Source organism: Pelophylax lessonae (assembly GCF_965119305.1).
Source record: "Pelophylax lessonae genome assembly, chromosome: 8".
NCBI lineage: Eukaryota > Metazoa > Chordata > Amphibia > Anura > Ranidae > Pelophylax > Pelophylax lessonae.
The window spans coordinates 158,682,632-158,709,587 of record NC_138775.1 but is presented as its reverse complement, the minus strand read 5'-3'; the positions used below and the strand labels follow the sequence as shown (position 1 = coordinate 158,709,587).

Here is a 26,956-nt window from a genome sequence, read left to right as displayed (position 1 = left end):
TATGTTGGGCCTCTGTATGAGGCCAGGCTGTGGAAAAGTATGAGGCCAGGCTGTGGAAAAGTATCACACATGGGGTATCGCCACACTCAGGATGAGTAGCAGAATGTATTTTTGGGTGTAATTTTTGCTATTTACATGTTATGTGTTAGAAATATCTTATAAATTGACAACTTTGTGTAAAAAAAAAAAACTGGATTTTTGACTTACCATAAAATCCTTTTCTCTTAAGTTCATTGACAGACACAGCCCTCTGACGCATATCAGTAGGGTTATACTGTCCCCTACAGGAGTAGGACACTAGGCAGACAAAAAGGGGCAGTCCCAGAGGGTACACCCTATCTCTTTCTGCATAGGATGTCAGTTTTGTATCAAAGCAGTGTCAGAGAAGTTACACCAACCCAACTCAAAATAGAGTGGCGGGTACTGCGTCCATCAATGAACTTAAGAGAAAAGGATTCATCACTCATTGACAGATGCAGTCCTCTGATGCATATCAGTAGGGATGCCCCAAAGCAGTATCCAAATGAGGGGTGGGAACAAGAGAAGAAAAACAGTCCCCAAGGCCAAACACAGCCACCCAGGCAACTCAGGACTCATCCGAACAACAAGATGAGGTCCACCTGAAAACCAAACAGAAACACCCTCAAGGAAGACCAAAGGGGCCCCTAAACAGCAGCCTGCAAAACTTTGCGGTCAAAGGAAGCATCCGCAGATGCCAGAACATCCACCTTATAAAATTTGGTAAAGATGTAATCAGACGACCAGGTCGCTGCCTGTAAACCTGCAGCACAGATGCCTGATGGTGAAAACCCCAGGAAGCACTAAGCGCCCTAGTAGAATGTGCTGAAACAGGGAAAGGTAGAACCTAAACCTTAATGGAATAAGCCACTGTCTGTCTGATCCATCTGGAAATAGTTGCAGCAAACGCAGGAAGCCCTTTTCTCTGGCCATCCGTGAGGACAGAGAGCAAATCTGACCCATAAAAAGACTCAGTAGTCGCCAAGTACACCTTGATTGCCCAAACTATATCCAGAGTATACAGTGCATATTCCATAGGACGTTTGGGCTTAGGACACAAAGATGGTAACACAATGTCCTCGTTCAAGTGAACACTAGAAAACCCCCTTCGGAAGGAAGGACGGATCCGGACGAAGTACCACTTGTCTACATGAACCAACATATAGGGAAAACAACAGAACAATGTCGCCAGTGCCGACACCCTGCACGCATAAGTGATAGCCACCAAGAAGGCCACCTTCCGTGATAAGGTAGGCAGGGGAAACCCCCGAATACTTGCAAAAGTATGAAGATGTCGGAGGTCTCACCGGAATTACCAAGTGTCGCACCCCCTGGAAGAAGTTATGCATCAGGGAACAGGCGGCCAACGGCCTTTGGAAGAAAATTGCCAAAGCCGAGCCTGACCCTTGATAGTACTCAAGGCCTGCTTTAGATCAACTCCCCATTGAAGGAAAGCCAAGATCCGGGCCACCGAGTAAGAGTGAGGGGAAGCCCAAAGTGACTCACACAACGAAACATACGACCTTCTCGTACGATGATAAATCAACCTAGAAGTCGCTTTCCTCACTTTAAGCAGAGTGAGAATCACTGAAGCAGACAATCCCCTGTTCTTCAGCACCTGGCTTTCAACAATCAAGCCGACAAAGCCAGTGACCGTAAAGCAGGATGGAAGATTGGCCTTGGAGACAATAGATCCTCCCTGAGAGGAAGTCTCCAAGGAGCGCCTGCCACTAGCCTGACCAGGTCGGCGTACCAAGCTCGGCGAGGCCAGGCCGGAGCCACGAGAATGACCGGAATCTCTTCCGTCTTCGAACCTGTGAAGAAGTCTTGGCAGTAACTTGAGAGAAGGAAAGGCAGACAGCAGCCGATACTGACCTTGGGCCATCTGTGATCGCTCTCACACGATTATGCGTGCATCATCCTTGTGCAGGTGACCATGGTAAACTTCTCAGTGTCGTTCACGTTGAAATTCGTATATGTTCTTGCCTACGACAGAACCCATGGTGCCAGCAGTGCATCTGCCAGAGCATCCTGGGAGCAGGCCACAAACCTCTGCACTATCCTGTAGATGCTATGCCAACAGATCCACGTCTGGAGTGCCCCAACAAAGGCACAACGGCTGGAACACCTCCGGATGTAGGGACCATTCCCCTGCATCCAAGGCTTGTCAACTGAGGTAATCCGTTGACCAATTACCCACCCCTGGAATGTGAACAGCGGAGAGAGCTGGAACCAGGCGCTCCGTCCAATGAGGAATGCCTCTCACTTTTAAGGCCGCAAGGACACCCTTGGTGCCCCTTTGGTGAATGACATAAGCCACGGTTGTGGCATAGCCCAATTGAATGCACCCTGGAAAGCTGCAGGTGCCCTCAGTCCAGTGAACTAGGCAAAGCCGGAGCGCTCTCAGCCCCAGGACACTGATCGGTAACCTGGATCCGCGAGGAACCATACTCCCTGAGCAAAGAACCTGCCGAGGACTCCTCCCCACCCGGACAGGCTCCGTGGTACAATTGTCCAGTATGAGGGGAGGAAGGATTTCCTGCTTGGGCATCGGGGACCGAAGCCACCAAATTAAAGACTGCCTGGTCACCTGGCTCAGCTGGATCCGAATGTTCAGAGAGTTTGGAAACTAGTTCCATTTGAGAAGGATTGCCTCCTGGGGCATCCTCGAGAGGGATTGAGCGAAAGGGACCTCCTCGAAAGACAACACCATCAGTCCCAGAACTTGAATGCAGGTTTGAAGGGATGACCATGTGCTGGACAGCAACAGCTGAACCACAGCCTGAATTTTCAAGAGTTTTCCCGGAGGGAGAAACACCCTTGCTGAGGATGAGTCCAAAGTCAGGCCCAGATAGTCCAGTCTCATGGAGGGGACCAGGGACAACTTCTGAAGGTTCAGAACCCACCCGAACTCCTCCAGAGTTCTCATGGTGACTTCCAAATTCATCGTAGGCACCGTAGGTGACTCCGCACGGAGAAGCAGATCGGCCAGGAACCCAGGACCGATACACCCTGCTGTCGCAACAGCAACAGGACTGGAGCCAACACCTTAGTGAAGACCCAAGGAGCAGAGGCGAGACCAAAGGGTAACGCCACAAACAGATAGTGATCCTCTCCCACTTCAAAAACGGAGAACCCAATGGGTGTCCTTCACATAACGGGATGTGAAGTTAGGCATCTCTGATGGCTATGGAGGCCAGGAATCCCCCTAATGTAGGGAATCCACCCTCGTGCGAACAGATTCCAGGGCCATTAGGTCCAGCCTTGATGACTGTACTGCCTCATAGAGTGCCAGCAAGCGACTCAGGGACAGCTGTACAGTGAAGAAAAAAACCTTACTGGAGAAACTCAATCGATCAAAACTTGATCTTGCAACTGGACCACATGACCTCCTGAACCCAGCTGTCTGGGATCCGGGCCAGCCGCAGGTCTGAGAACTGGCAAAGATGTCCCCCCACCCCATAGGATGCACCTTCACGCCGAGAAGGCCTTGTCTGCAGATCTGGAAAAAAACAATCTTTGTTTGCTGGACCAGGGTCGCTTGGAGCCACCCGCAGAGGTCTTGAAGTACTTAGCTTTATCGACTGTCCCCGAGGGATGAAGAAAACTGTTTGTGAGCCGAAAAGGAGGAGTCTGTGATGAGGGTCCTTACCCTCGTTAGCCTGCGGAAGAAAAGTACTCTTCCCCCGTGAGACCCTTATATAATGTCATCCAGGGGCCGCACCAGACAGGCGATCCCCCTGAAAAGGGAGATCCGTTAAGGCCCTCTTAGAACTATGATCCACAGACCAACACTTCAGCCCAGTATATGCCGGATAACCACTGCCGAAAGTGACAGAGGATCCAATAAAGAAGCCTTGTCCCACGCTGCATCGCAAAAATAATGCAGCCCTGCACCAGCTGGTCCAACAGCTCCCCCAAGGCAGGAGAGACTTGCTCCTCACCAAATCATGGCGTTGGAACTCCACCCATCAGGCAGAGTCTGTGTGGCAAGGGCAATCCTAACACTGTTCTCAGTGCAGACCCCACAAGGGAGTATAGATCACGGGCAACAGCCTCCGCCATCCTATCCCCCAGGTCCCTAAAGGACGGGGATTCCTCCACTGGAAGTCTTATTCAGCCTAACGGTAGTCTTTTTCAGCCAAGAGACCGGTGGGTCCACCTTAGGTGGCACAGTCCACTTCTTTACCAGAGACTCCTCAAAAGGGTAACGTCTAGCAGCCGCTTAGACACCCCAGGGGAACGTCTCAGACAGTCCCATTCTTTATGAGCATGCTAGCAAAGTAAGCTGCTCCAGATGGCATGCGAGTGCCAATTGCAACCTGTGCCCCAGGCGCAGCCGCCGCTGTGTCCTCCAAATTGCAGGGTGTCACGCACCAAAACAACCAGTGCATCCACCAGCACCTGTATCTTGCGTGGCAGGGGGTAGAAATGTTAACCTCAGTATCCGAGGAGGCAGGGCGTGAGGTAACAGACCCAGCAGGGAGACTCATGTCCGCGGCGGCTGAGTCAGACTCAGAATCCGAGACATTAAATGAGGCAGGTGTAGGTGGAGATGGTTTCTGCGCACCTCGCCCTCTCCAGGCCACCTCCACCCGGGCCCAAATGCTTCCAGAACCGCCAAAAATGCATTGGCGGACAGTGGAGATCCGTGAGGGGGGTCAGGTAGGGACACATGGTCTACAGGGTCCATACTGGACCAGAAGAACCCGCCAGCAAAATTTTCAAAAAATGACTTTTTTTTTTTGCAAATAAAAGTCCCACTGTGCCACAGCGCCCCCCGAAGGTCAAGCATGCCCTAAAGACCCCCAAAAGAGAGAGAGAGACCCCCAGAACCCACTGTCCCAATCAACCCACTGTCCCAATTCCCAGGACGTCTGCACGTGTAGCAGAAAGCTCTCCCAAAATGGAGAGAGCATTGAAAACTGCCCACGGTGAAGGGAGTTGCTCCACCCCCTGGAAAACGCCTCGAGGCACTCCCACCTAGATTCCTGGCAAGAATCCACCACAAAATGGCCGAAAACAGGTGTACCAAGATGGCCGCCGTCACAGTAGCAGACGAGGCTACAACAAAATGGCGTCCAGCGCGGCAACAAGGACCCACAGGGGGACCCCCCCGCCAGCCCTGCTAACACCATCACGCAGCAGGAAGGAACCCTGGAGGAACCGACCGAGGCCCCCTTGCACGATCAGCTGAGCACCGCGGATGGCATGCCCCCCATGCGGCCTGCAAACGAGGTCTCAGCCTGAGGTAGGCCCAAACAGTCCCCCTGTAATGTTCTGGTACCTTTGGGTACCCTAATTACTCTTTCATAAGTGTATGCGCCCCACCATTCTCTTTTGGTAAGGTGCGCATACACCTTTAAAACTGATGCTGTCATCACTGAGCGCCGGACTGGATGGCTATTTAGATCGCCGGCTCTCACTCACATGTGTTCGTTCAAACTGCTTTGTGCCTTGATGCTAACCTGTCTTGAAGCTCTCATGCTTGCAAGCATACCTCGCTGTCGGAACCACGCTGCGCTGATCCCTGTATCCCGCTACCGGATCATCCGCTCTTGCCGAACCTCTCCTCTGCTACATTGCTATTAGTGATAAGTACCCCACAGGGGAAACCTCTATAACCTTCATACTAAAGCTTACACTATCTAGCTCTGCATACTAAGGACTATTACTACATCTGCATTATCTAAGATTGCTAGCTCTTGAGCCTACTACCACCTGTTCTTGCACTGGGTTGATCTCTCTTGTATGTCCACCTGCTACTCTGTCATCTGCTACCATACATGATTGCTAAACCTATCTGCATCCCATCTGCTACTATCTTACTTTCAAGAACATTTCCTTTCAAGTGTCTGTCATCTACCATCTCTACCCAACCTGTCTCTTCAGCCTATCATCACTGTGTTACTATATACATAAGTCACTCTAGGAAACATCTTATTGAGTGTGTGTATTTACTTGCTGAATTGAGATCATCCACACATGATGAGTCATTGGGAGTTGGGATTGGTGTCTCAGCGTTTCTCTACATGACTACTGAAGTGGAATACTTCTGCAGCTGAAAATCCACATCATACATAAAACGCAGGAGCGTTACACCCCCACGTGGGAGGAGGGGGGAAGGGAGAGGGGGTTGCATAACAAGACAGAGGGAAACCCAGGAGTGTGAGGGTCCCACCATCCCAGGGAGAGGCCCGCGTCCACCCCAAAATCCGCCAGGGAAGAGGGGGGGACGTTTACTCTCCGCCGAAGTGGGGGGATGTCGGCCAAATAGGAACGCTGCGACGCAGGCCTAGACCCTGTCGTGTGCGTCCTTGCGAGACGTTTAACTCGTCCCCGTCCAGTGGGACTATGTCGCAACCGACCCAACGTGGAGCTAAGGTCTGCGCGTGCTCGCTGGCCAGCTGGGGTGTCCACTGGATCTAGATTATCCAGCCCGTCACCCAGATCCGGCATAGTTGCTTGTAGATCTCACAGGTAAAAAATCCAGAGAAAAAGGCTAGCTAATAAAAACTATCGACCTAAAAAAACACTTATGCCAGGACCAAAGATCCCAGTAAGGAACTAGGTCCTTACTTCTGACTAGGCAGAATAAAACTGACATCCTATGCAGGAAGAGAGAGGGTGTACCCTCTGGGACTGCCCATAGGCATAGCCAGAACTTTTTTTCTGCCTAGTGTCCTACTCCTGTAGGGGGCAGTATAACCCTACTGATATGCATCAGAGGACTCCGTCCGTCAATGAATGATAGAGAAAATAAGTTTTCATTTTCTTTTCACATTTTCTCACAAAAGACTCATTATGCCTCGAATATACATTGGGGTGTTTGCTTTCCAAAACGGGGTCATTTTGTGGGTAATTCCATTGTCCTGGTGCTCCAGGGCCTTAACAAATGTGATAGGAAATTAAATGTGTAATTTATGCCTTTAGAACGCCTGACAGTGCTACTTGGATGTTGGGCCTCTGTATGTGGCCAGGCTCTGGAAAAGTCTCACACATGTAGTATCACCATAGTCAGGAGGAGTAGCAGAATATAGTTTGGGGTGTAATTGTAAGTTTATCTATGCCATGTCTAAGAAATATCTTGCTAATATGACAATTTTGGGGGAAAAAAAAATCTTCATTACCCAAACTATTGTGAGAAAAAAGTTGCAACTTCAAAAAACTTGCATTAAGATAAAAAGCCTTCTGTGTCCAGCAGCCCCCCCCCTCAGCCCCCCTAACATTTACCGGAGGCCCCTCTTTGTCCAGCGATGTCCATGAGTGTCTCAGCCATTCAAGATTTTCCCTCCTGATTGGCTGAGACACAGCAGCGGTGCCATTGGCTCCCGCTGCTGTCAAGTCAGATAGCCAATCAGGGGAGAGAGTGGGCGTGTCATGTCTGAATGGACACAGGGAGCTGTGACTCAGCTCGGGTGCCCCCATAGCTGCTTGCTGTGGGGGCACTTAACAGGAGAGAGGGGCCAGGATCACAGAGGAAGGACCTGAGAAGAGGAGGATCTGTGTTGCTCTGTGCAAAGCCACTGCAACAGAGCAGGTAACTATAACATGTTTGTTGTTTTTTTATAGGAAAAAAATGAGACTTTACAATCACTTTAAACTGGAATGCTACACCATGCCGGAGCACTATGCTTTTGTCAAAATTTCACTGAAGACTTGCATAGCTTAGACTTTGCAATACATCACTCATAGGTTATATGTATCAGTAAAGTACCAGTAGGTATTAATTCTCTTAGTTTGTTCAAGGAAAAATTCAAAAATGATTAGGTCATACAGTTATATAAACAGGAAACAAAAAGCACCTACCTCTGCATACTGGTGCTTCTGTCCAAATGGAATCCTTACAGGTGATATAATTTAAGTTTTGTCCCATCGTATAGCCTCTAGCACACTCGTAAGTTACTTTTTCACCCGACAAGTATGTGGCCTTATTTTGTACGCCTCTAAATACTCCATTAGTAACTTTTGGTGGAGGTTCACATGAGGAAGCTAAAAGTGGCACATAAAACATACTCATATTTTTGAGCATAACTCAGCCATAAGTAAACAGGAAAAAAGCCATAGACATCACATAGTGTATTGCAATCTTGATTCATTTTTTTTAGGACTTGTAGTCACGATTGCCTACTGCAGCACCCAGGAAAGTTAAGATATAACACTGCCTGGCACAGTGTACCAAGTAACATCTGAGATCTTTGTGGAAATTAAATAGAAAGTAGAGAGGTGTGGGAACTCATGTATACTGCATTTTGCTCGATTACTAATGCTTTTCACTGCACAAATTACTCTGAAGTGATGATAAAAATTACAAATAGATGGCACTATACACCTTTTAGACTGTCCAAAATGTTCCCAACAGCCTCTTCCTTGTACTGGCATGAATGTGGCCAAGTAGGGAATCTCCTAAACAGCCTTTGGAACTGCCTGTGCCTCACTAGCTTTTGGGCCAGTGTATTTCGCTTAATTTTCTCCTGCATTGGCATACCTGCCTTGGCCTTGCTAAACTTAGGTATTGATCACTACACTGTATTCCAGCCACCAATGATCACAAACGTTCTGTTGGCGGATCGTATACTCATCTTGAAGAACTGGAAATCCAAAGTATCACCCAACCTTTATGAACCGGTGAACACGGTTAATTCCAACTACATCTCTGAACGCCTTATAGCATTCAATGCCCTAAAGTACGCCAAATTCTCCCACACATGGTTTTTCTGAATAAATAAATCTACCTCCTAATGATATTATTGTTGATTGTAACTTAGTGCTGATGCTCTGCAAAGTACTGTATTCCGTTTGTTACTTTTTTGTCATAAAACTCAATTTTCAATTAAAAATATGAATTAAAAAAAAAAAGGTCTGTGTGAGTTGTGTTTTGAGGCATCCTTTTTATTACCTCATTCTATTTACCCTTTTTACAATACTCTGCGCCAAAATCATGATTACCACATCACATGTTATAATTGAAGAGTAAATAACTGTTTTGCTAATAGCACATTGCTAACCAACCTTCCTATACCTGTAGCCAATTTAATTTGTCTGGTGAATCTGGTGTAGTGACATAAAAAATAATAATAAAATAATTGGCCATGCACTAGGAACTTGTGGAATGTGAAAAAGGTGGCAATAAGTAAATAGTAGAACAGTCAGTGGTGGTGATAGCAGTAACAATGGTAACTGTACCCATTGGTTTCAAGGATAGGTGGCTTAAACTCTTTTCTTTCATATACAATGGTGATGTATTTTGAGCAAAACCAGTTTGAGTCAAAACTTGTGGGAGGCAAACTGCATTTATCATTTGATGATGTCACCTGTCACACTATAGTTTTCTCAAAAAGGATGCTGATGGGAAGGCACAAGGTTGGGCCAGTTGAGGACACAGGTCCAGTTTACAGACCCAGTAATCAACTGATCTAGATCTGTGGTTCCCAACCTAGCCCCCACGTACCACCAACAAGCCATGTTTTTGGAATTTCCCTTTGATAAAACAGCTTTCATGAATACCAAGTCACTGACAACCCGTGCAAGGTAAAGGAAATCCTGAAAACATGACCTAGTGCAAAAGTCCTGCTTGAAAAAACAGCAGTGGAGAGGTATGGCATTGCATTTGACAGAGATGGGCCGAACGACCCCTTTTTTTGAACATCGCAAAAGTTTGGAACCGAATAACGAACGCCAATGAAGTCTATAGGACCCGAACAGGAAAAATCAAAAGTGCCTATTTTGAAGGCTTATATGCAAGTAATTGTGCATACAATGGTTATGGGGGTCCGGGTACCACCCTGGGGGACAATGTGAACAATGAAAACAAAGTTTGTAAAAAAACATTTTTTAAATGAGCAGTGATTAACTGATGCCTAAAAGTGAAACCATAAAAATGGGATATAATAAAAATGAAAAATTCCTTTAAATATAGTGCTACCTTAGTCTGCCTGTAATGAGGCTCATCTGTATCGTGTATAGAACCTGCTGCAGCAATAATGACTTTTATAAAGCCAAAAAATAAAAAGACATTTTCCATTCCAGCTTTATTTATTTTGTAAACAAAGGCTTGGGAGCCAGTGTGTATGATAAGGCCACAATTTTGTGCATTCGGTACAAGATTAGAGATTTTTTGGATAAATTCTGGTGTCTCTTTCGCAGACTTTGGATAGAAGTAACAGGTGCAGAAAATTTGGGCTTTGGGTGTTGGTGGTGCCTATAACCATATAGAGGTACTCCTGATACAAACAAGAATTGATCTTGCTGTCAAAGATTTTAATAACATGCACCTGTCAAACAGGTGTGGAAAAATTGGTCCTTGGGTGTTAATTGTGCCCATGAAACCTTCACCAAAAAAAATCTTAAAGATGAAAACAGCACACACAAAGCAAGGCAGCCTAGACAGTCTTTCAGAGATTCAAGATCCAGAAAGCACTTAATCGGTGACATCAGCATCAGGGGATTGATAGCTGCTGCTAATCCAGGACTGATCCATCTTGATAATGGTCAGCTGGTTAACAGAGTCTGTGGACAGACGTGCTCTCTCATCTGTCACAAAACCTCCAGCAGCACTGAATGCCCTTTTGGAAAGCATGCTGGATGCAGGGAAGCCCAGCAGCTCAATTGCATACTAGGCAAGTTCTGACCAGTGGTCTATTCTCATGACCCAGTAACCCAGTGGATCATCAAATGAAAATGTCGGTTTTTCGCCCATAGGTAATCTCCCACTATATGATGCAGACGCTGCCGATGGGATGTGCAAGCTGACAGCCCTGGGTGCAGAGGACTACATTTTTTTTTAAAATGCACCACTGAGGCAGCCCCCTTTTTCACCGCTCCTCTTTTGACTAACAGAAGCCTCAAAACTAGCTTTTCTATGGAACTATAACCTACCAGAGTCTGGAAAGGCATTACATAAACCCCTATTTAACCTCTTCATGACCGTCCACTTACTGTAGATGTATTTTGGAGCTGCAGCTCCTCTGTGCAAAATCACATACAGGTGCGTGACTTAGCACTTCCTGGTCTGTGGCGCACACACACACCGCCGGGGACCTGCTCCCACTGTCATTGGACACAGTGGTAGCTGATTAGCGGGTCCAGCAGACCTGATGGCTGCTGCCACCCCCTGATCATTCCCGACAGAGGCAGAATGATGTCTGCTGCTGATGGGATGTGAAAGCTGACAGCCCTGGGTGCCGAGGACTAAAAAATTTTTTGAAATGCATCACTGAGGCCTTCTCAACTGCTCCTTTCTTCACCAATAGAAGCATTAAAACTACATTTTCCAGCATATTGTAGCCTACCAGAGTCGGGAAAGGCATTACATAAAATCCTCTTTAAGATGTCCTCAAGAGATTTCATCTTCTGCTCCCTCTGTGGGGACGTAATGAGTTCAGAGACTTTCCACTTGTAACGGTAGTCAGGGAGAGTTGGAAACAAATAGTTATCCTACTCCTTGATGCTACATATTCTCAAGTCCTTTTGTAGGCTTTGAAGAATAAGGGAGCCCATACACAGCAAGTTTACGGAGGCATGAGAAGCAGAGTCTTCTGGGTCACTCAGGATTACAGTATCTGGAACTGCCTTCTCCCAGACATGTACTACTCCCAAGGGTTCCAGGGAGAAATTTGCCTACTATAGTCTACAGCTGGTGGTGTGCTACTGGCAGATGTACTGCAAGAACTTGGGACCCTGCTCCATACCATCATCCCTGTCAGTGGAGGCTGCTGAGAGGTCATGAGGTATAGCGGGGTAGACCAGAAAAGTGAGTGAAAAGGAGCAGAATTAAATGCCTTGTCAAGTATGTGGTACCCAAATGATTGGTGTTTTTGCCACGCTTAATCTACTTGAGACAACATTTGCAAATTGCAACAGTGCGATCGGCTGCACGTGTTCTAAAAAAGGCCCACACAGCTAAGCTCTGGGAAGTGGGCTGGTGTAATGTTCCGGTACCTTTGGTACCCTAAATTACACTTTCCACAAGTGTATGCGCCCTACCATTTACTTTTGGAAAGGTGCGCATACACCTTTAAGACTGGAGCTGTCATCACTCAGCGCCGGACTAGATGGCTATTTAAGGCGTCGGTTCTCACTCACATGTGTTCGTTCAAACACCCTTATCTGGATGCTAACCTTGCTTGAAGCTTCCATGCTTGCAAGCTTACTTCGCTGACGGAACCTTGCTGCGCTGATCCCTGTATCCCGCTACTGGATCATCCGCCTCTCCTGAACCACCCTTCGGCTGTATCGCTAATAGTGCTAAGTACCCCGCAGGGGAATTCTCTATAAACTTATACTAAGCTTACACTATCTAGCTCTGCATAGTAGAGACTGTTTATCACATCTGCATAAACTAGATTGCTAGCTCTTGAGACTACTGCTACTTTTCTGCACTGGGTTGATCTCTTTTGTATGTCCACCTGCTATTCTATCATCTGCTATCATACAACATTGCTAAACCTTCCTGCATCCATCTGCTACTGTCTCACCTTCAAGTGTCTATCACCTACCACCTCCACTCAACCTTCATCATTGTGTTACCACATGCATAAAGTCACTCTTCTAAGAACCAGCTTGCTAATTGTGTGTATTTACTGGCTGAAATAAGACCTTCCACACATGATGAGTCATTGAGGTTGGGAATGGTATCTCAGCATATCTCTTACATGACTACTGACGTGGAACTATTTCTGCAGCTGAAAATTCACACCATATAAAAACGCAGGAGCGTTACAGATTGAACGAACCTAAAAATGGATTCAGCAGACATAGTTCCAGAAATAACCACTCAGGTGACACAATTAAAACAGCAAGTATCTGCGTTAATACACGCACTTGCTGAATTAAAAGAAGACAATCAGGCTCTGTCGCATCAGGTAATTAGACTGACACAACTTACCTCTGCTCAGTCCCCTGAACCCAAGATAAATCCCCCTTTGGTATTTACAGGCGATCGCAAAAAATTTCGCGAATTTAAAAACGCATGTGAGTTACTTTTTTTGCTAAAACCTCGTACCTACCTTACTGATCACATTAAGGTTTGTACTATTATTTCTTACCTATCAAGCGATCCTCGAGCCTGGGCAGATTCTCTTTTTGAGAAAAACGACCAGCTTCTCAACTCCTATGCCTTGTTCCTGGCAGAGCTCACTAGCCTATATGATGACCCCAATAGGCAGAGTACTGCTGATCTTCAGTTAAGATCCTTGAAACAAGGAAGGAGGCCTGTGGAAGACTTTGTCGCAGAGTTCAAGAGATGGACCCTTGATTCAGAATGGAATGATGCATCTCTGAAAACCCAATTTAGGCTTGGCCTATCAGAAGCCGTTAAGGACGAGCTCGCCCGAGCGGATCTGCCAAAAACCCTGGATGCATTAATACAACTCAGTATTACCATAGATAGAAGACTACGAGAAAGAAAGGCTGAAAAGATGGGAATGCCATTATCCGTTTCCTCTCGGAGTCTGGCCGTTCCTATGGAGGTAGGAACCATACGCCCACCGCTATCAACTATGGAAAAAGCCAAAAGATGAAATGAAAATCTCTGCTTGTACTGTGCATCCCCGGATCACAAGATAAACGTCTGTCCCCTAGTCAACAAAAAGTAGGGTGAGTGTTCACATGTCTCTCTAGGAGGATTGACAACTTCATTCACTAACCCCTACATTTCTGTTTTTTTGACATTACAGTGGGACCAGAACAGGATTACTACTAAGGCCATGATTGACACAGGATCTTGTGGAAATTATATGGATATATGTTTTGCTGCTTTAAATAAAATTCCTATTATTTCTAAACTCAAACCTCTCTCAGTAAGTCTTATTACCGGTGTTCCGTTATCCTCTGGTCCGATCACCGATCAGACACAAGCACTTCTAGTCACTATTAACGAGTCTCATAGGGAGACTTCTACCTTCGATTTATTACCATCACCTCACTTTCCCATTGTGTTGGGACTTCCCTGGTTGCACACACATCAACCAACCATAGATTGGAAGAAACGGTCCTTGACCTTCCCTTCTTGTTATTGCGAGGAAACGTGTAACCTCCCGTTTTCCGGGAAGATTCTGTCTGTGGTGACAGATGAGATTGCACCACTATGTTATCAGGATCTTTCTGAAGTTTTTCTTGAGAAAAATGCTCAAACATTACCTCCTCATCGAGACTATGATTGTAGCATTGATCTACTCCCAAATAGCAAATTGCCGTTCGGTCATGTTTATCCTCTTTCACAGGATGAACTTGCCCATCTCAAAACCTATTTGGATGAGAACTTGGAAAAAGGTTTTATTAGACCTTCCACTTCTTCCACAGCAGCAGGACTCTTTTTTGTTCGCAATAAAGATTCAAGTCTCAGACCTATCATCGACTACAGGAAATTGAATGCTATCACAATAAAAGATCGCTATCCTCTACCGCTTATCCCTGAGCTCATTGAGCAGGTGCGTGGAGCTACCTATTTTTCAAAATTAGACCTGAAAGGAGCATACAATCTCATTCGAATCCGTGATGGACACGAGTGGAAGACTGCGTTCAGAACTAGATACGGATTGTTCGAATATCTTGTGATGCCATTCGGCCTATGTAATGCCCCTGCAGTTTTCCAACGATTTATAAACAATATTTTTAAAGACTTACTAGATGTCTGTGTTGTGGTATATCTGGACGATATACTTATATATTCACGGACCCTGTCTGAACACATAAGACATGTAAGACTGGTATTATCGAGATTGCTTGCACATAATCTTTATGTGAAGCTGAAGAAATGCTTGTTCCATAAAGATGAGGTACTCTTTCTAGGCTACATCATATCCAAAACAGGAATCGAGATGGACATGAGTAAAATATCCTGCATTCAGGATTGGCCTACACCAACTACACGCAAGGCGCTACAGCGATTCCTGGGATTTTCAAATTTCTACAGGAAGTTCATAAAAAACTTTTCTGCTATTGTGAGACCCCTCACACAGCTCACTAGCATAAAAATACCATTTAAATGGTCAGAAGAAGCAAATAAGGCTTTCCACTTGTTAAAGACAAGGTTTACTTCCGCTCCCATATTACGCCATCCAGACCCATCCCTCCAATACATTCTGGAGGTAGATGCGTCAAACCTGGCAGTAGGAGCAATACTCTCCCAACGACCTACCCCCACTTCACCACTTCATCCAGTCGCCTTTTTTTCTAAATCCCTGAGCAGTCCCGAGATAAATTACCCCGTGGGTGAGGAGGAACTGCTTGCTATAAAATTGGCTCTGGAGAATTGGCGACATTTACTCGAAGGCACCCAATTACCAATAATTGAATACACGGACCATAAAAACCTCCAATATCTTCAGACTAGCAAAACTCTCTCGCATCGACAGGTACGATGGTCACTATTCTTTCTAAGGTTTAACTTCCTAGTGACCTACACACCTGCAGATAAGAACAAAAAGGTGGATGCACTATCACGACTAACTGAAGAAAACTACTTTGAAATTCCTTCCGTTCCTATAATACCTCACAAACGCATTATTGGAGTTGTCCGTTCCTTGAAGGAAGAGGTTCTGCATGGTATAAGGTTGGATTCACCCCCACCACAACTAACTACCGATGCAGAAGGCTTCCTCTACTACAACGACAAACTTTACATCCCACCTACCCTACGCACCAAGATCTTGGAATTATCGCATGATGTGCCTATGGCAGGACATATGGGTATGACAAAGACTTTCAATTTGATTTCTCGGCAATTCTGGTGGCCTGACATGAAAACATCTATACAAAAATTTGTCTCTTCATGCAATGTCTGTGCCAGGTCCAAAATTGACACTACGAGACCATCCGGTCTACTATGCAGTCTACCAATACCCCAAACTCCATGGGAGGTTCTGTCATTGGACTTCATCGTAGAATTGCCTCCTTCCAAAGGATTTAATACCATCTTGGTGTCAGTGGACCATCTGACAAAGATGGCACATTTCATTGCTATTCGCAGACTACCTTCGTCCAAACAAACGGCAGAACTCCTGATGAAACATGTCTTCAGATTACATGGTATCCCAAAAACTCTTTTGTCTGACCGTGGATCCCAATTTATTTCTAAATTCTGGCAAGAACTATGTCACATACTACGGATTGAGCGGAAGCTCACTTCTCCTTACCATCCGCAGACCAACGGACAGACTGAAAGAGTCAACCAATGCATCGAGCAGTATTTACGTTGTTACACTTCTTACCAACAGGATGATTGGTTGGATCTTCTCCCCCTGGCAGAATTTGCCTACAACAACGCAACTCACAGTACAACCAAGCAGAGTCCATTCTACTTGAACTATGGGTTCCATCCCTCTATTCTCCCTCCACGCATCCTTCCTTCAAATAACCCAGTAGCCTCAGACTATCTTTCCCAAATAAAGGATTCTCTGGGTTTACTAAATACTACCATTGCACACGCTCACAGTCAACAAAAGAAGTACTATGATCTTCGTAGAAGACCTTCTCCACAGTATACTATCGGGGACCTCGTTTGGCTCTCAACAAAAAACTTTAGACTGAAGATCCCTAGCAAAAAGCTTGGACCTCTGTTCTTGGGACCTTTCCCAATCAAGAAACTTATTGGAAAAGCTGCAGTGCAGCTTACATTGCCAATGGACCTAAAAATCCATCCCATTTTCCATGTGTCGCTACTAAAACCCCATGTTCCGGACCAAGGAATAAGGCCTAATATTCCACCTCCCCCTCCTGTACAAGTTGAAGGTGGAGAAGAATACGAGATAAAAGAGATTCTGAATTCTCGTATCTACAGAAGAAGACTTCAGTACTTGGTTAGATGGAAGAACTATGGGCCCCAAGACGACACCTGGCTAAACACCTCTGACATACATGCCCCTAGATTAATCCGCAATTTTCATGCGAGATACCCAGACAAACCAGCTCCAGAGGCCTTCAGGAGCAGGCCTTAAGGGGGGGGTATTGTAATGTTCCGGTACCTTTGGTACCCTAAATTACACTTTCCACAAGTGTATGCGCCCTACCATTTACTTTTGGAAAGGTGCGCATACACCTTTAAGACTGTCATCACTCAGCGCCGGACAAGATGGCTATTTAAGGCGTCGGTTCTCACTCACATGTGTTCGTTCAAACACCCTTATCTGGATGCTAACCATGCTTGCAAGCTTACTTCGCTGACGGAACCTTGCTGCGCTGATCCCTGTATCCCGCTACTGGATCATCCGCCTCTCCTGAACCACCCTTCGGCTGTATCGCTAATAGTGCTAAGTACCCCGCAGGGGAATTCTCTATAAACTTATACTAAGCTTACACTATCTAGCTCTGCATAGTAGAGACTGTTTATCACATCTGCATAAACTAGATTGCTAGCTCTTGAGACTACTGCTACTTTTCTGCACTGGGTTGATCTCTTTTGTATGTCCACCTGCTATTCTATCATCTGCTATCATACAACATTGCTAAACCTTCCTGCATCCATCTGCTACTGTCTCACCTTCAAGTGTCTATCACCTACCACCTCCACTCAACCTATCCCTCAACCTTCATCATTGTGTTACCACATGCATAAAGTCACTCTAAGAACCAGCTTGCTAATTGTGTGTATTTACTGGCTGAAATAAGACCTTCCACACATGATGAGTCAGAGGTTGGGAATGGTATCTCAGCATATCTCTTACATGACTACTGACGTGGAACTATTTCTGCAGCTGAAAATCCACACCATATAAAAACGCAGGAGCGTTACAGCTGGGAGATAACTGCTCCACAATCTGGTGGAATAGGGTGGCTGCTCTCTACTCTTCTATGATGGCTGCTTCTTTGGGGTTCTCTCTCACCCACACTTTTTTCCTCTACTGTATCCAGCACCCAAGTCATGTCAGTGACCTCATCATCATCCCCTCTATCCTCATTATCACTAGAGACAACTTGGCAATACACTGTGGCTGGGGGGAACATGACTGCCAAATTTGTTGTTTATCAATTTTCTCCCCACTCTGTAGGCTCTATTCCTACCTTCCTTAACCTCAGAACCAAGATCTGAATCAAGTAATGGCTGTGCATCGTCAAGGAGCAAGTGGCTAATGCTGTATTCTAATAACTCAGCTGACTCCTCCATCCCGGATGCTGGGGGTATGCCAGAGTAGCTGTGGACAAGGAGGCAGAATAAGCTACTCTGGCAGCTGCAGTGGACTAAGCACTAGTCTCTGCTTGGGTGACAGTGGATAAGGATGGTTTAGTAAGCCAGTCCACCACCTCCTCTGCATGCTGCGACTGGATGGCAAGGACGACATTAAACAGAGGAAATGATGCCCTGCTTGACGACAGACCACACCCACTTTTGCCTGTGGACACATTCCCCCACTGGCCCCCTTACAGTGCTATGGAAACGTCTGCCTCTCCTTGTTGGCCTCCCAGACATGATTGGGGGGGAGCTTGTTATAAAAATGTAGTAAAGATGTGGAAATGTGTACGCGGATCCACTTTAATCAATGAAAAGTTGTGTTTGGTGCACTTTACCTTGAGTACTCACTACACAGACATATACGGAAATATACTGTGTTAAATGTGCACTAACGCACTGAAATATACTGCGTTAAACATGCACTACACACTGAAATATACTGCAGGAAACCTGCCCTGACAAAATAAACTGACACTAAAGTAAAAATAACTGGTCAAACTACACTCACACTGCACTAGATTTACAATAAAGTGACACTAAAGTTAAAATGAATGGTCAAACTACACTCACACTACACTATCACTAGATTTACACTAAACTGATATTCTACACTGACAAAAGAATCACAATAGCACACTAACTCGCAAGTAGTACTGAACAGAGCCCTGTTTTAGCTCTTTCCACACCAATATCACACTGTAAATGGCTGCTATGGGGAGAATATATTTATAGTGTGGGGTGAGATTAAGAGCATTGAGCCATGATTGGGCCCAGTCATCATTACTTTCTCCAATCATGGCTCTGACAGTGCTCTGTGCCCTGATTCGGCAAAGCTTTTATTGCTTCAGCCAATCAGGGCTTCAAATGCAATGTGCGGCAGCACAGTGTATTGTGGTTGTTAGGCGGGCCGAATAAACGGTCGAAAACTGTGACAATTTGGGTGTTCCTGCTTTCCACCCCATCCACTGTTGGAAAGGAACGCCTTTCCATAAGAATTAATTGAGTTTGTTTTTCTGCCTGTTACAATGGTCCCTTGAGAATGCATTACATTTGTCTGAGGTTCTTTACCTTAAAAAAGTAAAAAAAGAGGTCATGTGACTACCCTTTCATCTTGCTCTATAGTGGACTGAGAGAGGAATAAGTTGGAGCCAGTACATCACCGTAGTAGCACCTAATTAACAGCGAAGGACATTTAGCAGATTTTATGCATATGTGAATAATACACACATCTGTAGCTAAATGTGTACAGTTGAAGGCAGTAAACTGGATACAGTCCAGATCACACTGCACAAACAACCTGAGCTTCCTATCCATACTCCCTACTATTCCTGTATAAGTGGTAATACAGCACACATTATCATCTAATACAATAAAGAACACAGTAAGTCAGTTCTACTCACTAAGATATAACAATTCATTTGCACATGGAGAGCAACCCAACAACTTACAGGGCACTGTTAATTGCAGTTCTTGAGTCCTACGTATAATACAGGGTGGGCAGGGAGCAGGCCCCGGCAGTAACTATTTCTTATCCAGATGATACTGGCTCATTGGAAGTTCAGTGCCCCAAGTTAGGTACAGCAGCTGTGGCATACACACCCTAAAGCGGAGAATTCTGTATATGCATTGAATTTGGGTACATTTGTACCTTGTCTGTTCAATAGAAGGTGCTTTCAATCAGTGCTTGCAGCCAATAGCTGAAGCGCTGATCAGTGTATTCTGTTAGGGAGGGGAGGGAGGGGGGAGTTGTCCTCACTGTCAGAATACAACAGAACAGTGTGAGAAATCGCTGCATCCAAAATTGTTTGTGTTGATGCAGGGATCTGAGAGTTTTGTTTTCTGTTCAACCCTCTCGTTAAACTAAATAACACTCAGCATGTATACCCTGAGTAAAAATGTTGAAAATTTGGATGAAAACAGTGGGAAGTAGAGATGGGTGAACAGTTCGAGCCAAGCATAGGTTCAGCCCGAACTTCGCCTGTTCGCTCGTTCGGCGAACATCAGGTAGCTCAGCAGGATGTTCGCCCGCCGAGTGCCCCACAATGCACTGTATGCTATATACGCCAACTTCCCATAGCCACCTTTGTTGGAGTGGAGATAGATCGAACAGGGCTCATTTTGCTACTAACAGTTAGTATGTTCACTTATTGTGACTCTTGAGCGCAGGGTGTTAGTATATTTTTAGGATAGTGTGCGAGAATAGTGTGTCAGTGTAGTGAAGTCTATTAGTGTAGTGCGGTGTTTACCACAGCTTTACATAAGATTTGACTTTGTGTAGAGTGTTAGTTTGGTGCTCGTATAGTGTGTGAGAATAGAGTGGCAATGTAAGGTGTTAGTGTAGTGCAGTGTTTAACACAGCATTACATTAAATTTAGTGCTGTATACCCTTTTTTTTTTGGGGGGGGGGGGGTTCCCCTGATGTCCCCCTTTTTTTTTTTTTTTTAAATTGTCAACCAAAATTTTTCTGACTGCAACGTGGTGTTTTCCCTCTATTTTGTTTATAGATTTTACATTTCTGTCAGCATCAGTCCTCAATTTAAAATGCACCAAAAAACACTTTTCAGTAAATAATGTGCATCCAATTACACATTTCCCAGTATCTATAACATTTGGATAATAAGCCCCTCATTTTTTTGGAGGCCAACAAGGAGATGCAGACATTCCCATGCCACTATGAGGGGGCCAGCAGCGTCTGTGTCTACAGGCAAAAGTGGAGGTGGTCAATCCTAAGGCAGGGTACCTTTGTCTCAATTTAGCAATGTTGCCCATGCTATCCAGCCACAGCATGTAGAGGTGGTGGTGGACTTGCTTTCTAAACCATCCTCATCCTCTATCACCCTTCAAGCTGGCACGAGTGCGCAGTCCACCACAGCTGCCAGAGCGGCTCCTTGTCCACAGCTATTCCTGCCATAGCCCCAGCATTATGCATGGGGGTGTCAGCTGAATTATTTGAACACCGCATCAGCCACTTGCTTCTTGAGGATGCGCACACATTACTTGATTCTAATATTTGTTCTGAGGTAGAGGAAGGGATTAACATGAGCCAAAAGAGAGGGGAGAACACTGTAAAACAACAAATTGTCAGTCACATTCCCTCAGCCACAGTGTTTTGCCAAGTTAGCTCCAGTGATGTGGATGGAGGGGATGTGAATGATGAGGTCACTAACGTGACTTGGGTGCCTGATAGAGCAGAGAAGGAAAGTGAGGGGGAGAAACAACCCCAACAAAGCAGGATGTCCTTCAGAGGTAGACATCATGGAAGATTAGAGAGCAGTCACCCTATGCCATCATATTGTGGAGCTGTTCTCTCCTGGCCCACTTCCCAGAGCTCAGCTGTGTGGGCCTTTTTTAGCACATGTGTAGCTGATCCCACTGTTGCTATTTGCAATCTCTGCCACAAGCAGATCAAATGTGGTAAAAACATCAGCCATTTGAGTACCACATGCTTGATAAGGCATTTAACCCCCCACCACTCAACCTGTTGGCAAGAGCACCTGAAAGACACACACAAGGGACACAATTCTCCTCACTCCTTACCTCTCATGTGTAACCCCGCTATATCTCATGATATCTCAGCAGCCTCCACTGACAGGGATGATGGTATAGAGCAGGGTGTCCCCAGTCCTGGCAGCACGTCTTCCAGTAGCACACCACCAGTAGAGATGGGCCGAACACCCCATGTTCTGTTCACGCCAGAACTTTTGAACATCGCTAAAGTTCGGAGAGATGGGCCGAACACCCCATGTTCTGTTCACGCCAGAACTTTTGAACATCGCTAAAGTTCGGAGCTGAACAACGAACCCCATTAAAGTCTATGGGACCCGAACTGGAAAAATCAAAAGTGCCCATTTTGAAGGCTTATATGCAAGTTATTGGGTATGGGGATCCAGGTACTGTCCTAGAGGACATGCATCAATGCAAAAAAGTCTGTAAAAACATTATTTTTAAATGAGCAGTGATTTAATGATGCTTAAAGTGAAACAATAAAAATGTAAAATTCCTATAAATATAGTGTCTGGGGGGGTCTCCTTAGTCTACCTGTAAAGTGGCGCATCTGTACCATTTATAGAACCTGCTGCAGCAAAAAAATACATTTATCAAGAAGAAAAAAAAATACATTTTTCCTGCAAGCTTTCTTTATTTTGTAAACAACGGCTTGGTTAGCCAGTCTGTATGAGGCCACAATTTAGTGCACTCGGAACAAGATTAGAGATTTTTGGGATAAATTCTGGTGTGTTTCGCATACTTTGGATAGAAGTAATAGGTGTGGAAGAATTGGCCTTGCTGTCTTTGGGTGTTATTTGTGCCCATAAAACCTATACCAAAAAATGACTTCAAGATAAAATCAACACCCACAAAGCTAGGCAACTTAGACAAACTTGTACAGATTCCACATCCCAAAAACATTAATTTTGATAAATGTCAGCTGGTCAACAGAATCTGTGGTCAAATGCGTTCATTTATTTGTTACAAAACCTATGGCAGCACTGAATGCCCTTTCAGAAAGCACGCAAGGTGTAGGGTAGCCCAGCAGCTCAATTGCATACTGGAAAGTTCTGGCCAGTGGTCTGTTCCCATGACCCAGTAACCCAGTGTATCGTCGACTGTAAAGCTCTCAAAGTCTGTTTTTGCCCCTAGATAATCTTCCACCATATCATGCAGACGCTGCCGATGGGATGTGGAAGCTTACAGTCCTGGGCACCGAGGACTCAACAAATTCTAAAATGCATCGCTGAGGCAGTCCCTTTCTCCACCGCTCCTCTTTTGACCAACAGAAGTTTCAAAACTACCTTTTCCTGAGACTGCAACCTACCAGAGTCTGGAAAGGTTTTACATAAACTTCTCTTTAAGGTGTCCTTAAGATATTTAATTCTCTGCTCCCTCTGTGGGGACAGGATGCGTTCTAAAACTTTCCCCTCGTAACGGTGTTTAAGTAGGGTTGCCAACCAACAATGATTCTTCTCCTTGATGCCACAAATTATCAGGTCCTTTCACAGGCTTTGAAGAATAAGGGAGCCCATGCACCGCATTTTGCAAAGGCATGAGAAGCAGAGCCCTCGGGGTTACTGAGGATTAGTATCTGGAACTGCCTCCTCCCAGCCTTGTACTACTTCAAAAGAGTTTTGAGGACAAGGCAGGAGTAGCTGTGGACAAGGAGGCAGAATAAGCCACTCAGGCAGCTGCGGTGGACTGCACACTAGTCTCTCTCTGGGTGATAGAGGATGAGGAGAATGGGGATGGTTTAGTAAGCCAGGCCACCACCTCCTCTGCATGTTGTGGCTGGATAGCATGAGCAACATCTCTAAACAGAGAAAATGGTGCCCTGCCTGAGGACAGACCATGTCCACCTTTGCCTGAGGACACATATGCTGCTGGCCCCCTCACAGTGCCATGAGAATGTCTGCCTCTCCTTGTTGGGCTCCCAGACATGATGGGGGGGGCTTATTACTGAAATGTAATAGAGACAGGGAAATGTGTAAATGGATGCACTGTACTCACTGGAAAGTGGTGTTTGGTGCACTTTAACTTGAGGACTGCCGCTGAAGGATAACACACAGCATCCCCCCCAAAAAAATGGGTGGGGGGTGTACAGTACTGTATACAGCACTAAATGGTATGTAATGTGGTGTAAAATATACTACTCATACACTGACACACTACAATATTCTGTAGTAAAGCTGCACTTACCCACTACAATATATTGCTGTAAAAGTGCACTGACACACTACACAATACTGCTGTAAAAGTGCACTGATGCACTACAATATACTACTGTAAAAGTGCACTGACGTACTACACTATAATGATGTAATAGTGTACTGACACACAACATATTGCTGTAAAAGTGCACTGACGCACTACAATGTACTACTGTAAAAGTGTACTGACGTACTACAATATAATGCAGTATGATGCTTTTGCTGTTTCTGGGGGATACAGACCAGTCCTTAATTTCCCTTATGTCACTTATACATACATTTGGCCCAATTTCAGGCTTTGTTAACAAATGGGACAAGTCTATCCTATTCCCCCTAGATTACCCCAATTTGTCTGTACCATGGGAACCCCAGCAAATTAAGATTGTGTTCTCCTTTAAATATTTGAGTATCTGGATACATCCCAACGTAGAAGATTATCTACAACACAATTTTTCCTCCATTCTCCATAAGATCAAGCTCAAGAGCACTATTTGGATAGTGTTGCTCTTATCAGTAGTAGGCTGTGCAAATTTGGGCTACTCAATTATTGTACATCCTCAACAACTCACCCATCTGGATTTCCCTAAAATGGTTTAAGCAAATAGATTCACTGTTCCGTATATTGTTATGGAAAGGCAAAAACCCTAGGATTAAACTTTCCAGTCTCCAGTATATTGTTATGGAAAGGCAAAAACCCTAGGATTAAACTTTCCAGTCTCCAGCTAACTAAGGATGGGGGTTGATTAGTGGGGCCCCAGCTGAGACTGTACTTCATGGTTTCCCAAAAGCAGCATTTTGCTGGTTAGGGAGCGGTGAATTGGGCAGATCCTATACAGGTCCTTCTTTTGAGTTACAATCCCTAATATCTCTTGGCACAGTTGGAATCGAGAGCTTTTGCGCACTCCCATTATGGCTCGACTTTGATACTTCTAGATAAAGTTTGGCAGGAAATGAAACGTATAATGAAATAGGACGGGGCCTCAGAATATAAACTGCTTCGGGGGGAACAGACACTATGAAGAGATATGCAAATTGGAGGGGTTTAAACACTGGCACTCCCAAGGGCTTCAATATGTAGCACAACTTTACTCTCAGTACAGAGATCCTTTCAGGATCTTCAGGAGATGTTTCAACTCCCTCCAGACAATTTCTTTAAATATCTCCAAATAGGACACGCATTACAGGTCTAGGGTAAATGTGCCAAATTAGACGTCAGTCCCATGCCACTCTTAACCTCTTTGGCAATAGTCACTGAGAAAAAAGGCCTCATCTCATCTCTATAAGGCCAGCTAATGGCCAAATCCCAGGACACCTCCAAATGCCCAGGCAGGACAGTGTGGGAGAAAGACTTTGATAATATATCAGATGATGATTGGCAAACTATTTTAGAGGAAGAACCTTCTGTGTCACTCATCTGCACAACATCTGACCCAACTGTTTATCATACACAGAACATGTAGGACTCCAGTGTATTTGATTGGGGCAGTAGAGACACACAGATGTGTCCATGTTGCCAACAATCTCCAGCAGATTTACTTCACATGCTGTGGAAATGCTCCAAGCTGGTCAGGTATTGGCGTGGGCTGGTGAACACCATTAATAGGGCTTTTTCTACCCACATTGAATTGGATCCTAAAATATCCTTGTTGGGCTGCTTGGATGAGGAACTTTTTCTGCCAGCGATATTAATACCAGTCAACAGACTATTGTTTAATGCATGTAAACTTATTGCTATGAAGTGGTTTTCATCCAGTCCTCCATCATTTGAGGAATAGTGTCTCCAGGTAAATAACACCCTCCTGAAAGATCAACAGGTTTATTGAAAAATGGGCACACTGAATACATTTTATAAAATGTGGGAGCCATGGCTAGCGGCGCCAGGTCTGGCTCTATTCTCACTGGTCTCCCTCAGATTCCTGCAAAGTAGGTAAAACTGTTGCCGAGTTCCCAATAATGATTATATATACTATTGTGTATTAGCTAATATAGAAAAGATTATTCTAGCAGATAGGTAAACCCATGCTGCCTACTAACCCATGCTGCCTACTAAGGTAAACCCATGCTGCCTACTAACCCATGCTGCCTACTAACATTAAAAAGAGTGTGCTCTCACCTAAGACCCGAGGTGGAATGCTCTGGTTTATTTAACTAGTAGGGCTACTGTTTCTCGATGTATAATGTTCACAGTAAAGCAGTTGTCCTGATGCCTAACATATGTTACTATGTAACCCTACACATCTTCTCAGAGTAATGCATATTCACTTGTATGTTCAGAACTCTGTTTTCATAGGGTCAGAAGTCTATATATCCTCAAAATACAAATAACATGTGAATTATCTGTTGGTGTATTGTGCACCGCAATTTTCTCTAAACTATGGTTAAAAAAAAAAAACAAAAAAAAAATATATAATGCAGTAAAAGTGCAGTGACGCACTACAATATACTGCAGTAAAACTGCCCTCACACACTTCAATATACTGCAGTTAAACTGCCCTAACTCACTCCACTGACTCTAAATTAAAAAAAAGGAAGGTCGCACTACCACTATATTCACACCCACACTCTACCTTCACAATAGCACACTATAGCACACTATCTCATTAGTAGCACTGAACAGAGCCCTGTTATATCTCCACTCCAACACCACACTGCAATGAGTCATGACTGGGCACAGTCATCATTACTTTCTCCAATCATGGCTCTAACAGTGTTCTGTGTCCTGATTGGGTAAAGTCTTAATTGCTTCATCCAGTCAGTGCTTTAAAATGCACTGTGGGGTTTTCGGTGGGCTGAACAAACGGTAAAATGCCCTGACATTTCGGGTTTTCGTCGACTGGGCGAAAAGCCAATGTTCGGGCTGAACTTTTGCTCGGTTCGAAATGTTTGCCCAACACTAACCACCAGCAGTGGAGTATTGCAGGCAAATTTCTCTTCCCCAGCTGCTGCAGCAGAAAAAAAAAAAAAAACACTCCCTGCCACTGACATGCCCAGCGTCTAAATTCCAGATTGTCAAAATTGTTGGCTTTACAACTCCTGGCTTTCCGTCTGGTGGATTCTGCCCCCTTCTGTG

General features: G+C 45.1%; 1 protein-coding gene across 1 annotated transcript in view; it reads right to left on the bottom strand.

Moving 5' to 3' along the window:
* The window catches only part of LOC309562208 (uncharacterized protein), a gene marked incomplete at its 5' end in the record, with an annotated part of 1,875,955 nt that overhangs the window by 1,682,167 nt on the left and 166,832 nt on the right, over positions 1 to 26,956 (bottom strand). The window contains one exon of the mRNA XM_082266327.1: positions 7,828 to 8,010. Within this exon, the coding sequence (XP_082122453.1) occupies positions 7,828 to 8,010 (183 nt within the window). The remainder of the gene's footprint in view (positions 1 to 7,827; positions 8,011 to 26,956) is intronic.